The sequence below is a fragment of the Diutina rugosa genome (genome assembly GCF_008704595.1).
Source record: "Diutina rugosa strain CBS 613 chromosome Unknown scaffold18_size221135, whole genome shotgun sequence".
In the NCBI taxonomy this organism is placed as follows: Eukaryota; Fungi; Ascomycota; class Pichiomycetes; order Serinales; family Debaryomycetaceae; genus Diutina; species Diutina rugosa.
Genome location: NW_022995142.1, coordinates 18,105 through 31,518, shown reverse-complemented (window position 1 = coordinate 31,518; position 13,414 = coordinate 18,105). Strand labels below are relative to the sequence as shown.

General features: G+C 47.7%; 5 protein-coding genes across 5 annotated transcripts; 4 read left to right on the top strand and 1 right to left on the bottom strand. All coding sequences in view use genetic code 12, as the record gives it.

Moving 5' to 3' along the window:
- Positions 1 to 200: 200 nt before the first annotated feature.
- DIURU_002919 (acyl-CoA thioesterase) lies at positions 201 to 1,220 on the top strand (the record flags this gene model as incomplete). Its single annotated transcript, XM_034155623.1, has 1 exon — positions 201 to 1,220. The coding sequence occupies one exon, from the start codon at positions 201 to 203 to the stop codon at positions 1,218 to 1,220; it is 1,020 nt and encodes a 339-aa protein (XP_034012207.1).
- Positions 1,221 to 2,517: 1,297 nt separating this feature from the next.
- Positions 2,518 to 3,057, top strand: DIURU_002918 (uncharacterized protein; the record flags this gene model as incomplete). Its single annotated transcript, XM_034155622.1, has 1 exon — positions 2,518 to 3,057. One exon carries the CDS (start codon positions 2,518 to 2,520, stop codon positions 3,055 to 3,057), a length of 540 nt encoding a protein of 179 aa, XP_034012206.1.
- A 904-nt stretch (positions 3,058 to 3,961) lies between these two features.
- DIURU_002917 (uncharacterized protein) lies at positions 3,962 to 6,928 on the top strand (the record flags this gene model as incomplete). Its single annotated transcript, XM_034155621.1, has 1 exon — positions 3,962 to 6,928. The coding sequence occupies one exon, from the start codon at positions 3,962 to 3,964 to the stop codon at positions 6,926 to 6,928; it is 2,967 nt and encodes a 988-aa protein (XP_034012205.1).
- Positions 6,929 to 8,601: 1,673 nt separating this feature from the next.
- Positions 8,602 to 9,918, top strand: DIURU_002916 (uncharacterized protein; the record flags this gene model as incomplete). The annotated part of the gene is made up of 1 exon (XM_034155620.1): positions 8,602 to 9,918. The coding sequence occupies one exon, from the start codon at positions 8,602 to 8,604 to the stop codon at positions 9,916 to 9,918; it is 1,317 nt and encodes a 438-aa protein (XP_034012204.1).
- A 993-nt stretch (positions 9,919 to 10,911) lies between these two features.
- DIURU_002915 (sodium:solute symporter family protein) lies at positions 10,912 to 12,939 on the bottom strand (the record flags this gene model as incomplete). The annotated part of the gene is made up of 1 exon (XM_034155619.1): positions 10,912 to 12,939. One exon carries the CDS (start codon positions 12,937 to 12,939, stop codon positions 10,912 to 10,914), a length of 2,028 nt encoding a protein of 675 aa, XP_034012203.1.
- Positions 12,940 to 13,414: the final 475 nt, after the last annotated feature.

The window sequence follows — 13,414 nt, the reverse complement described above, 5'->3', positions numbered from 1 at the left end:
TCACAAAAAGTAGCCACATATTCCATCCGTTGGTACCTTAACGGCGACCCCACCTCGGACCCTGACAACGGCGTCGTTTTCCCGTAGTGCCCCGCAAGCGTCGTCTCGGCCGCTCCGCGCCGATGCGCACGGGGAAGTGTGGGGTTCAGAGATTAAAATCACACTCCGACCCCGACGGCGGCCATTTTCTCCTGTACACCATGCTGCCCTATGCTCCAGGACCCATCAACGTTGACGACGTCTTCGGTGTCAACGAGACCGGCGAGAACAAGTACGTCGGCAAGCGCCCGCTTCTCAAGCCGGTAGGCGGTGTTCGAGGCGCCTATGGCGGTAACATCGCCGGCCAGGCGTTGCTTGTGGCGATGAAGTCGTGTCCTCCCGAGATGACGCCCCATTCGTTCCATCTGTACTTCGTCAAGGCGGTGTTGGAGGACTCGCCGATGAACTGGGAGGTCACCCATGTGTCTGATGGGCGTAACTTCAACAACCGCCTGGTGAAAGGGTTCCAAGACGGCAAACTCAAATACGTGGCGATTGTTTCGCTTACAAAGAGAAACTCTTTTGCTAGGGAACAAGGCAAGTACGACAAGTGGGCCGAAGAGCGTCGAAAGGCGGGGAAGCCCGTGGCGGTGTCGATCGAGGACGATGACATCGACGACATGCCGTTGAAGCCGTTCCTGTTACAAACTCCCTTCCGTCCCAAGTGGGTCAACAGCCCCAAGGAAGTGGAGATCAACACCGACGGCCGGGAATACTTGACTTACCACAAGTTCCCGAAACAGCTCTACGACTTATCGCTCACTAAGGAAGAGGAAAAGCTCGATCCCACCGACCGCAAGTTGTCGTGGTACCAACAATTCGGGTGTGACGAAGACGGGGTCAACCAGCCGATCGTGGGGATGAACAAACAGTACCAGCACGTGGGGTTGGCGGTGATCAGCGACCTGTGGTTGATGGCGCTTTTGGCCCGCACGTTGAGACTCGACGTCGGCGAGGGCCTCATCTACTCGTGTGTCACTTTGGACCACGTCATCTACTTCCACGACGACGACTTCGACGTCACCAAGTGGATGGGGTTCTCCCAGCGCACGTTGCGCTACGCCAACAGCCGGTTGTTGTGCGAAGCGGAGGTCTACAACGACAAGGGTGTACATGTGGCGACGTTGGTCCAGGAGGCTCTCGTCGACATTAGAAACGTCATCAGAGACCACAAGTTGTAGTGGTGATAACTAGAACAGTAATAGAATGAATACTTAAATTGATCTAATGTAGTAATTTGACTTTAGATTGGCTTGCAAGCCGATGTAACCCTGTTTGTGTATGTCACATGTCTTCGTATCTTTAAGTGGGTGCATTTCTTCCACATTCACCTCAGCGGAACGCCTCAAGTCTCAATTAGGCACAGGGCTAATATTATGGTGATGACGCCAAGGGATTATGTCGTAAAGTAAACCTGTGCCTCATACGGCTGCAATGGCTGAGAGCGTGAGCTCAGGCGAAGCGGTAGATACAATCACCGGCATAAATCAATAATTTAATGACGGATAAAATTCCCTCATAAAAACAGTCAGACTCAAATGTTGGTCATCACGTTGGCGACACTCGCCAGAATATTCACGACAATGTCGAGGGGGTTGTGTGGCATCATCGGCTAGTTCGGGTCGATCACGACTAAAATAGGGTTGCAAGTGTGGTGGTAGACTAAAGGACCATTGGCGGCCGATAACGCTTTTGACCTAATATTTGCTCATTGATTAGACCAACACGAATGAGCCGTGACCAGAATACGAGCCTGTTCTAGGCAACTTGTGCCTGCGGCAATTGTGGTGGAAGCACATCATTTTGGCTCAATTGGGATGGGATAAACACTCATTCAGAGGAAATGAGGCACGGCGCTTGTCGCCTGGCGTCTTTAGTCTGACGGATAGTCGGTCATTCTCGCAAAAACGCACCCAGCCAGGGGAGTCCATCTTGAGTAAGTTCAGGCACCAGGTGTCGAATCGTAGGAGAAACAGAAGGGACTCTCCACTTGCAAAGTATGATGAGCCAACTGGAGTTTGAGCATCAAGAACCATCAAGAGTTTCAACATCAGCCACACATGGGAGGGTGTGGCGGTTAATGTGGTCGAACCTTCATTTATGGTGCGCTCGCCAGTTTTGGTAGCGAAGACTGCGATTTGCGGCCACCGGTTATGCGCCCCTGGCTGCACTTTTAAATTTAGTTTAGTTGCAACTAAAGGTCAAAGTAGCAGAGGACAATGTCAGATGCCCAGCCGTCACTCAAGACGAGCTTGAGAAAAGAAGTAACGGAAACATAGGCAAACCACTGACTTTGAACAGGAGCTTACTTGTCGTGTAGGCGCGGTAGTTTCGTGCCAAGGCAAGCAACAAGGCCCGCCCTTCTCGGGTAGCGCTTGAACCTTAATTTCGACAATAATGGTCTTGGTGGCGAGCTCCAGTATAAATAGAGGACAAATTGGGGGGTCACTGCTTCCAACCCACTGATAAATTATCCCTATGAAGTTCACTCAATTGCTCCTTGTCGCTGCCGTCGCCATTGCTGCTCCCGTCCCCAACGACGACGCCGCTGCCGTTGCCAACGCTGACGCGGCTAACGCCGTTCCCCTCCCTGCGACCGCTCAGGCACAACCAGTGTCTGGGGAATCGCAGACGGCCCCGGCTGCCAGCACCGATAAGCCCTCGGGCGACGAGATCAGACAGGCCGCCAACGCTGTCGGCGTGCAATTGTCGGACGACCAAGTCAACAACATTGCTGCTGCCTACGAGCAGTCGCCGGAAGCTGGTGACCAAGCCGTCGCCGCTGCTCAGGGTGCTGCGCTCCCCGACGCTGCCAACGGGGTGTTCCTCCTCCCTGGCAACCACTACTACTGGTTGGGCGGCCGTCGCTACCGTTACCACGGCTTCGAGACCGGTTTTGGCTGGAAGTGGGGCTGGGGCCTCAACCCGGGCTGGGGTGGCTCGTGGGGTGGTTCCTGGGGGTGGGGTTCCAACTGGGGCTGGAACCGTCCCACCTGGGGGTGGAACCACTGGTGGTAAGCGATGACGCCCTACCCACTACGAAATACCTATATGTTTTGATTTAACGATCCATTAGGCAACAATATACTTTATTTAGCGGATGAAATATATGTCTGATGGTAGTTTATACAAAGACCGAGGGGCGGCCGAGGGTGACCGAGGGTGGCGCAGCCGCGAACTTTGGCTGATGCTAGCACTAATTTCGCACGGTGAGAAATGACTTACCACGCGACTTCCGAGGGTCAACACCACAAAAGCTGGCTACGAAGCTTTGTCGTACCATCAGCCGTCTGACACTCTCGTTTCTTTCTGGCCGTTAACCATCTGCCACTAAACTACTGTGTACTTTCGGCTGGAGTAGCTCCGGAGGCCTTCGCTGCGATCGGACATTGCCGATGCCCGCCCGCAATTTACGACGACACTGCCTCGTGTTGCCATGCACACGCACCGCTATTTACACCAGTGGTAATGGCACAGCCCGTGACCACCATCTACCTTTAGTCACCACCAGCCACCGTCGCCGTGGGTGGCCCGAAGCCAGTGTCGACAGATGTCGCCCATAAGGGCTAATCGCCCCTGGTTACCACCCCGCACCACAGAGACGCGTCGCCCAGACGATTGTACCTGGTCACGGCTTGGCTTCCCCGTATGCTTGTTGGTGGTTGTTTGGTATTTGCATCAGCGTTAAGTGTGTGTTTTTGCACTATAGTTGCCAAATTTTCACCCGTGATAGGTCTTGGCACGGTGTCACCCCTCGTGCCAAATATGGCCTATTTCGTTATAGATCATACACAGCCCTACTGCAGGTTACGTGGGGGGAGGTGCAGCGCGGGATGAGGAGGCCACGCGCCAGCGGAGAATGTGCGACACGCGCCTTTAAAACTAGCGCTGGCGCCCCTTCGTTACCTGCGAAGAGATCGATATGAGCTACCGGCCGCCTCCCCCAGACGAGGAGTACCTCCTCCCCAATGAGCAGCTGCAGAACCATCCAAACCACTCGCAGACATCGCTCGTGGCTCCATTACCCCTGTATCATGATCAGGGGCTGAGACGACCGCTGTACCACGACGACGAGGAGTACTACGGGCAGAACCAGCAACCGCACTCGGTGTTTGCCAGTGGCTACGACGGCGACCACCTGGCATCGCAAACCAACTTATATCATCTGGAATATAATCCCAGTGTCCCCTATGACCAGCTGTTCACACAAGCGCCGACTCAGCACCTGTTTGCAACGCTGTACCAGCCACTGTACCCTACTCCTCCTCCACCGCCATCCCAGCCTCAGCCCAGTGGGTACACCTCCCACCTCCCCCCGCCACCGCTGTATCCTCCGATGAAGGATAGCATCGAGTACGAGGAGTACGAGATGCTGGATCCGTACTCCCACACCCAGTACCAGCCGCAATACTATAATCAGCCTCTCTTCACTGCCCCTCCAGCTGACGATGAAGACCGCGAGTGGGACCAGAATATTGCCTACGGTGATATCGAGGGGGATAACTTCCAACTCACCACAGCATTACCTGAACGAGAAGCGGTTCGGGGAAACGACAGCGACGATGACAACCCCTTTGAATCGGATAAAGTGGTCACGCTGGGGGTCAACGGGCACTTGGTGCTTGACTGTCCCGTGGCTACGGAATTGTTATCGAAGTATCCTGGTTACCAGCCCGATAAAGAACAGGGAGGTTTACTGCGAGAGTTCGCCTACATGCGGTACACTGCCGTCACCTGTGGCCCGTCTAACTTTTTCCGCAACGGGTTCATTCTCCGTGGTATCCACTGTACCGTGCCTCGGCTGACGGAACTCATGGTGGTGATCACCATGTACAACGAAGACGACATTCTTCTCGCCCGTACCCTCAAGGGTGTGTTTAAGAACATTAAGTACCTTATGCTGAAGTCACGGCTGAGCACCTGGGGTGCCGACGCTTGGAAGAAAGTGGTGGTGTGCATTGTTTCCGATGGTCGCTCAAAGATCAACCCCAGAGCCCAGGCGTTGCTCGCGGCGTTGGGGGTTTACCAAGACGGCTTGGCCCGATCGCAAGTCAATGACAAGAAAGTGCAGGCACATGTCTACGAATACACTACCAGAGTGGGCATCTCTCTGGTCGAGGACACCGTCAAGTTGACCACCGACAAGACCGTCCCCGTCCAGTTGTTATTCTGCTTAAAGGAAAAGAATGCCAAAAAAATTAACTCCCACCGGTGGTGCTTCCAAGGGCTCGCGAGAGTGCTCGACCCCAAGGTGGTGGTGTTGCTCGATGCCGGTACTCAGCCTCTGGGTAAGTCGCTTTATCACTTGTGGAAAGAATTTGACCGTGACCCCCGTGTCGCCGGGGCTTGTGGTGAGATTAAAGCTAAGCTTCAAGGCCGCCAGATCCTTACAAACCCCCTCGTCTACGCGCAGAACTTCGAGTACAAGATGCTGAATATTTTGGACAAGCCCACCGAGCTGGACTTCGGCTTCATTTCGGTGTTGCCTGGGGCGTTCTCTGCCTATAGAACCGTTGCTCTTCAAAACGATGTCAACGGCCAGGGCCCGTTGGAGAAGTACTTCAAAGGTGAGTTCATGCACACGTCCCTGACCGACTTGGATCCTGATGACGACGAGTACGAGTTGAAGAAAACGTTGATGGCTCATGAAGCCGGGATCTTTACCTCCAACATGTACTTAGCAGAGGACCGGATTTTATGTTTCGAGTTGGTGGCAAAGCGCGGGTGCTCATGGTTGTTACGTTACGTGCGTCTGGCACTGGCGGAAACCGATGTTCCCGAACATCTTGCTGAGTTCGTTTTGCAAAGACGGAGATGGCTTAATGGGTCGTTTTTCGCTGCTATCTACTCGTTGGTCCACTTCCCCAAAATCTGGACCCTGTCGCATTCATTCGGCCGCAAACTTATGTTCCACGTGGAGTTCTTCTATCAATTCATCAATTTGGTATTGTCTTGGTTCAGCATCGGTCTGTACTTTTTGGTCTTTCGCATATTGACGATCGGTTTGACTGATCCTGCTATGAACTTCCCTCCTGGTAAAGTGCTTGCATTGGTGTTTCTATGGTTGTATGTCGCATCGATTGTGACGACGTTTGTGCTTTCATTTGGCAACAAGCCCACGGGGACTCAGCGTTTTTACGTGGTTATCGTGCTCTTTTTTGCCGTCGTAATGATTTATATGATGCTTGCTGCCATCTGGATGGCGGTCAAGACAATCACCAATATCATCAATGACCCGCTGAAGAGTTCGGCAGCAGCGTTGTTTCTGGATCCCAACTTCCGCGACTTGATTGTTGCTACTGGTCTGACGTACGTGCTTTACTTCGTCGCCCTGTTTATGTACTTGGAACCCTGGCACATGTTTACTTCGTTCCTTCAATACCTTTTGTTGTCGCCTTCATACGTCAATGTGTTAAACATTTACGCTTTCTGTAACATTGATGATGTCTCGTGGGGTACCAAAGGTGACACGGGGGCGCAAGATCTTGGTACCGCCAAGGCGAAGGAGGATGGTACCTTTTCGGTGTCCATTCCTGTGTCCACCGAAGAGATCAACAAGCTGTACCTCAAGGAGCTTGACAAGATCAAGACTCCCGAGCCCGCAGAGAAGGAGAAGAAGCCTGTTTCTAATGAAGACTATTACAAATACGTGCGTTCGATGACAGTGTTGGTATGGATGCTTACAAATTTCGTCATCATCGCCGTGGTGTTGGAAACTGGTGGCTTGAGCGATTTCGTTGAGGAAGATGACACGGACAATAAAACTAAGAGGCTGAAAATCTTTTTAACGGTCATTCTTTGGATTGTGTGCTTTACGGCTCTCTTCAGATTCATTGGTTGCATTTGGTATTTGTTTCTGCGCATGTTCAAACGGAAGAGAACAACTTAATTTGCTTAAATATTTACTTAACATCTACGCGGACATTTCATAAAAATATGTAGATGCTATCTTGATCGATTATCTCTCACCTTGCATTATAGAATTTAAAGAGATTACTTGTATTAAGGGCCTCGAAATCATGGCACTATTGATCTCCACAAGCCAATCTGCTAATTACAGCAGTAACTTCATGTTTTGCGATGGTATTACAGCATTTACCATTTCTCATTTGTACCTGCAGCACTATATCCAAAAGAGTATGCAAAATTTACGTAAATCAACTGCAAAAGCGCCAACGAGAGCGTATAGGGCAATGCTCTCAGTGATAATTACAAGTAAAAAACCAGGAGTGGGGCAGTGGCTCAACGGTAGAGCTTTCGACTCCAGATCGAAGGGTTGCAGGTTCAAATCCTGTCTGCCTCAAGTTCCTTTTTTGATTCTTATCCCTCGAAATTTCAACAAATAAAAGGTAGAACAATCTGAAGACTCGATTTGATCTCGGATATGCACGTCATTGCTACAGCTTATAGTTGGGTAACATTAATGAAACGTTCGCACTACTCTCATGAGAATCGCACTATATGCAAACACCTAAACGATGGGAGGTAACGCAAGAAGGATTTATAAAGCTACAGTTTAGGACAATCGCTTTGTGGTTCTGATGATATCTACTGGGAACGAAAAAAGTGGACGAGTTGGGAATCGAACCCAAGGCCTTTCGCAAGCCCGCTTCTATGCGAAGCGAACGCTCTACCAACTGAGCTACACGCCCGAGATGCAAAAATTGCACTTACACAAAACCATATTGTAGAAGGTAAAGGCAATAATGAGTAATTCCGTCAATAACTATTCTCGGTCAGTCTATTCAAGCTAAAATTGTGGAACCATAAAATTTTATTGAAAAGACGTGCGTGCCTATCTTTTTATTCATCTAAATGAAAACTATTAGTAACTTTCTTTTTTGTTTTTACATTAACGAAGCCATATGGGGTGCTTTGTCCTCATTTCTAGGAACCAAACATACGCTTAGTACACCGAAGGATTGCAAATCCTTCTTATGTTTTCAATCTGTTGAAATTGAGCTTGATTTTTGTAGGCGGCTCTTTTCAGAGTCTTCGATAATAGTTTTTTTTATAGGTAGACATTAAAGCACAACTTTAGATGAAATCGTTGTGTGTACGTTAATGGGAACGCGAGAGTATAGAAGATGAAAGATAGTTATTCAATTATGGCCCAAGTATAGTCGATGAAATTGAAGAGATGGAGGAACGATTAAATCAGAAGCCATTGCTCAAAAGACTGTCTACATTCAACACTTTGGAAGCGCTAGAGTTAGTAGAGACTATCAAAGGTATAGGTTCAGTCTGAGGCTATTAGGCAGAATTGTTTTGAATAAACCCAAATTTGCCTTTGTTTTGCCTGTTCGCACAAACGTCATTGTTCGCTCATGGTGCGTCCATCAGTGCCTAAATGTCTAAACTGTCGCCGCCTCCATATTAAGGTACGTGAGAGATGTTAGAACCAAACATACGACAAATGACTAACGACAGTGTGACCTCAAGAAACCATGTGAATATTGTGTTCATCGAAATCGGGAGTGTGTGTATCCCGATTCGCCATCATCGACAAAACCATCAACTTCAACTTCACAAGCATCGCTGGCCAACTCATCGGTCAGTTCTATGGGACAAATTGTGGACGATCAGCTACCCTATAATGTACTTGAACTAATAGGGAATGATTGCCTAGCAGATGATGTATCTGAACTAGTTGGACCGATGAATGATTACATTGGCGGCCAAGCGGGTGACGGCCATGAGTTCACTCAAGTCATTCATCGTGGCTGTTCGCAAGATTCCTACTACGTGGAAGTTGAAGACACTCTGTTCACAGATGCAGCTCTATATGATGAAGCAGTCATTAATTTATACCTAACCCGGTGGCCTAGATCGATGATTCACTCTCTTTTCCCCAACAAACCTAACATGTCGTCAATCGAGTTGTGGATCATTCAGTTCTTGATAGATTGGAGTGTACGTCATCAGGCCCCCAGTCGTTACCCTCAACAATTACAAATGTGGGATGACGTTAGGACGACTCTATACGCAACGCTGGAGTTGATCCAACTGAGCATGTACGCGTTTCTGGGATTGATGTTTTTGAGCAACCATAATTGTCATTATCTCTTGGGGGATACGCCGATCGATGATGGTCTGGAGTTGTCGGTAGCCAAGATATACAACTTCGCCATGAACCTGTACAGCTACTTGTTACTGGCGTCCAGTAGGCAGATGGCGCGAGTGCTTAATAATACCTGTACAGTTACTGAAGCGAAAGTGCTTTTGGCGTCTTTGACTTTTTTGTACACTATACTAGAGAAGCTACCTCCTGGTACTTGTCCATTGGTCGATTTCACAAAAGGCGGCAATGATTTCATCAAGTACAATATTGGCTTCCGTCAAACATACACTGTGTTGCAACCACTCTTGCAAAATCTGCCATACGAAATCATACAAGGTCCGACAACTAATCGATTTGCCATATCAATCCCAGTGTTTGTCCGCATATTGGAGTTTATCGACAATAATACCGATGGGCTAGGGACTACGGCTGATGTGAGTATCATTAGACACGCGTTTGCAATTCTCGATCAACAAATATATCACACCACCGTTGCCTTACATCCGCTTGAGTACCATCCTATATTTTCAAAGGTGTCGAATGAGTTTTGGGACTTGGTCTATGCTCAAAATACGCTTGCTCTCAGTTGGCTTAATGTATTGGCTGCCTATGCTCTTGTATTTGAGCTGTACTATATTCGCGACAACAACATTTGGGTTGAGTACATGAACTGGTACCGTGCGTGGCATGGTCAAAATTTTTTCTGGGATGAACCAATATACCAAGCTGTGGTTGAACAAGGCTACTGTGTAACTGATTACGCATTGTTGCGATACTTCAACCCCCTCGAATGTGCCATTATCAACGAGATCTCATGATATCGACACGTCTGTCAGTATCTACAATTGACTATGATTTTCAGTGGCTGGAGTCTTGAGTGAGCTCCTTGGAAACCGAAAGCGAAAGCTTCCGTTTCACCGCCAAATTACATTGCCTGATCCGGTGGATGGGCGTTCACTTTATCAATAAGGCTTGTGTCGATAAATCCTTCAGGAGAATGTTGCTGATGTTAGTCAATATGTCGCATTTGCAGATATCCTCCACGCGTAGTTATTTTTCAAGTAGTCGAATGTCCAAATGATGGTGTTCATTCGTCTTTCATCTTCAAGTTCTGTAGATCGTGATTACGTAATGCGCACCGCTCTGTTGTTTTTCGCGTCATAGTGGAGGGTTATCTTAGATTGCTTTGATCCCAAGCGTGTTTCATTAATAGTTTCCAAGTGCTATTCTAGACTGAGTTCCTCCAATGGGCATTTATCTAGACTGAATTCCTTCAGCACGTGCTGTTTGGAATTCTGATGACTATGACCTGACCAGAATTGAAGATAGCGTGTCAAGCCTCGAATTACTTTGATCTCCCTTCACAATCCACCCAAAGGTGTCTGGACGTCTATGTTGATTGTTAGTAACTGCTGTAAAATCAGCAGTCTTTTGAGGGTTTGCGGATTTCCAAGACCTGTTTGTTTTGGGTACAATTCGGATTCACCCTTGCGCTTGCCGCTCAATCAAGACTTTCAATTCATTATAAATGTTGTTGAGTTTGCATGAGACCTCTGCAACACATTGCATTGGTGCAAGACTTATTTGTGAGCTCAAAAGAGCTTGTCTGTGGTAAAACCGACCGGGTTGACTTTTACACTTACGTCTGGCTTCTTTCGTGTATATTGATACGTACCCCGATTGACAAACTTGACCTTGAGAAATCACATCAGCGCCATGAGGTTATGCAGCATCTCCTAACATTGATGGACAGGCATACAAATCCATACTTGTTACATCAATACGCGTTACAAACACATAATTTCTATACATCATTTGAGGGTCTCGTTGCCAGAAGACACTGCCAGTGATTCCGGCAAGGGCAATTCTTGCTTTTTCCATCTGTTGCTCTTTGCTTGCCGATAGTCGTGTATCAAGCCTCTTGCTACAATCATAAACAGACGTCTACCAACCCAAAGCGGCCAAATACCAACTATGAGCAACGTTGAGTATAACCAAATCAAGCCCACTGTGACATAGCCATTAAAGTAAGCTTTAGTAAAGATCCAGTTGCGATATAATGGTAAGGGCCACAATACCCACGTAACCAAGAGGATGAAAATAACTGCAAAAGTGGCGACTTTGATCCAAAAGTTTAGCAGTCTCTCGTTTGCTTGACTGCTCACTTCAATGATTTCCTCAATTTCGTTATGTTTTGCAGAATAACGGGCAGATCCATCAGACTCGTCATCTGGAGCGACCTCTAACTCTAGACTTTGGAATACGCCCCAATCAAAAGTTTGATTTTGGATCAAGCTGATAACTATCAGGACCACCCCGGGCAAGATCATCGCCGTCATCACTCCGTACAAACATGGAAGTTGCCCACCTAACGATTCAATACTCAACTCACCAGAAAAGCCGTACGCAACTCCACACCAGACAGCAATACCAGATACTAATCCTGCTATAGGTGCAACTAAAGCAGCTAACCAGCTCTGTTTACTCCAAGTGATAGCAAATATCATTGGGATGACACCAGGACAAGAAAGAAGAGGGGTGAAGTATCCCAACCAAGTCATATTTGTGCCAACGTAATGAAGCATGATGGAGAAACCAGATGCAAAAAGCCCAAAGATAATAACTGTCACATGCAGCACCCATATCATTTGTTTATTGTCGGCATCCGGACGAAAGTATCTCTTGAAGATATCAAACAGAACAATCAGTGATACCGAGATAAGCTGTGCCAGAACAGTAGATGTCACGGCTAAGTAAATGACAAGGAGGATTGCACCACATCCTCCATTTCCCACGATGGCTTTAAGGGTGTAAGGCAAAACAAAGCCACTCAAAATCTCATAGTCGGTCATCTCACGAGGATAAGTCGGCCAAATATCGGTTTTAGATATGACTAAAGATGCACCACCAATGATGGCCCCTAGTGGCCACACATTACTGAAAATAAGCACGGCCAGGGTCAAATAAGCCGGTACAGTCAGCCGTTGATCAGCACTAAAAGTCTTTTGCCAGAAAGATGAGTCCATTATACACAAACCAAGATTCCCAAACAAAAGTAATAATCCAAAAATGATGGAGCCATGAGACTTACCGGTGAGATAACTTCCCTGGTAATTACCATCGATATACCTGTCACCTTCATGTGCACGAATTTTGTCGTATAAGCCATTGATACCACCAATCAAGTCACTGGTCAATACGGCAGTGTTGAGAATCACGAGAACAAGCAACAAAATAAGCGTGTGCACAAAATCAGTAATGAATGTGGCCTTTAAGCCTCCAAATGCTGTGTATAAAAGCACGCTGAATGGAATCAACATCATCAGAGCGACAATGTGTAAATTCCCAGCAATGATGGATATAGCTCCAGCAGCCCCCACAATCATTGACAGGCATGCGAATAGATTATTCACCAAGCAAATAAACAAAAAGATTATGTGCACTGCTTTTCCATAACGTAAGGATATGATTTCCAACGACGTATGAGCTTGTGGTATCTTTTTCTTAGCGTGAATCCCAAGCAAGGCCATGACAGCGATTTGTATCGATATCCCCGCACCGTAGAAGTAGCTCGCTTGAATGCCGTAATTATATACCATCGTCAGCGTTAACAAAAGTTCAGTAGCCCAGGACCACGATGAGTATACCGCCAGTGTGGTGAGAGCAGTTCCGACATTTCTGTTAGCGACAGCAAACGTTTCAGTACTCTTGTGATTTTCATGAAGATACTTCAGAAGGAACTTTGTGGTGAAAATCATTCCAATAGCGAATGCACCTCCGACTCCAACTAGAATTCCATAGCCAACACTTTGCGAAAGAAGTTGGACTTGTTCCGACATCTAATTTTGGTATCTGAGTACATCGAAAGCAGCTATTTAACTAAATCACTGTGGCTGCTATACTTTACTAGTATAACGAGGTTACCCCGTTATCACCACGTTGCAAGCTTGTGGTTACGTTGCACCACCTCCTTGGACTTGAATGCCGTGTGTTCGTTTAGATTTTGGAGATTGGGAGGTGGAACTTATCTCAGCCACACTGTGGCGACGCTTATGGTGTAATTAGCGGTGTGCGGAGAATTCTCTCACTATTCAGTACTACGTTGACAGCACTAGGCTTAAGACATATTGAAGCCATGCAAGTATTTCGATTTTTAGGATTTCCGTACATGTTAGTTGGCAGTCCAAGACTATCGAGAATGTCTCACCGACCCCCGCATCCTGGTGCCTCGCCCCCTGATCCTCAAGGCTCATAATAATCTGCACCCGTTAAAGAAATCAATCCGACATCAAAAATTGTGGTTATACAAACTTG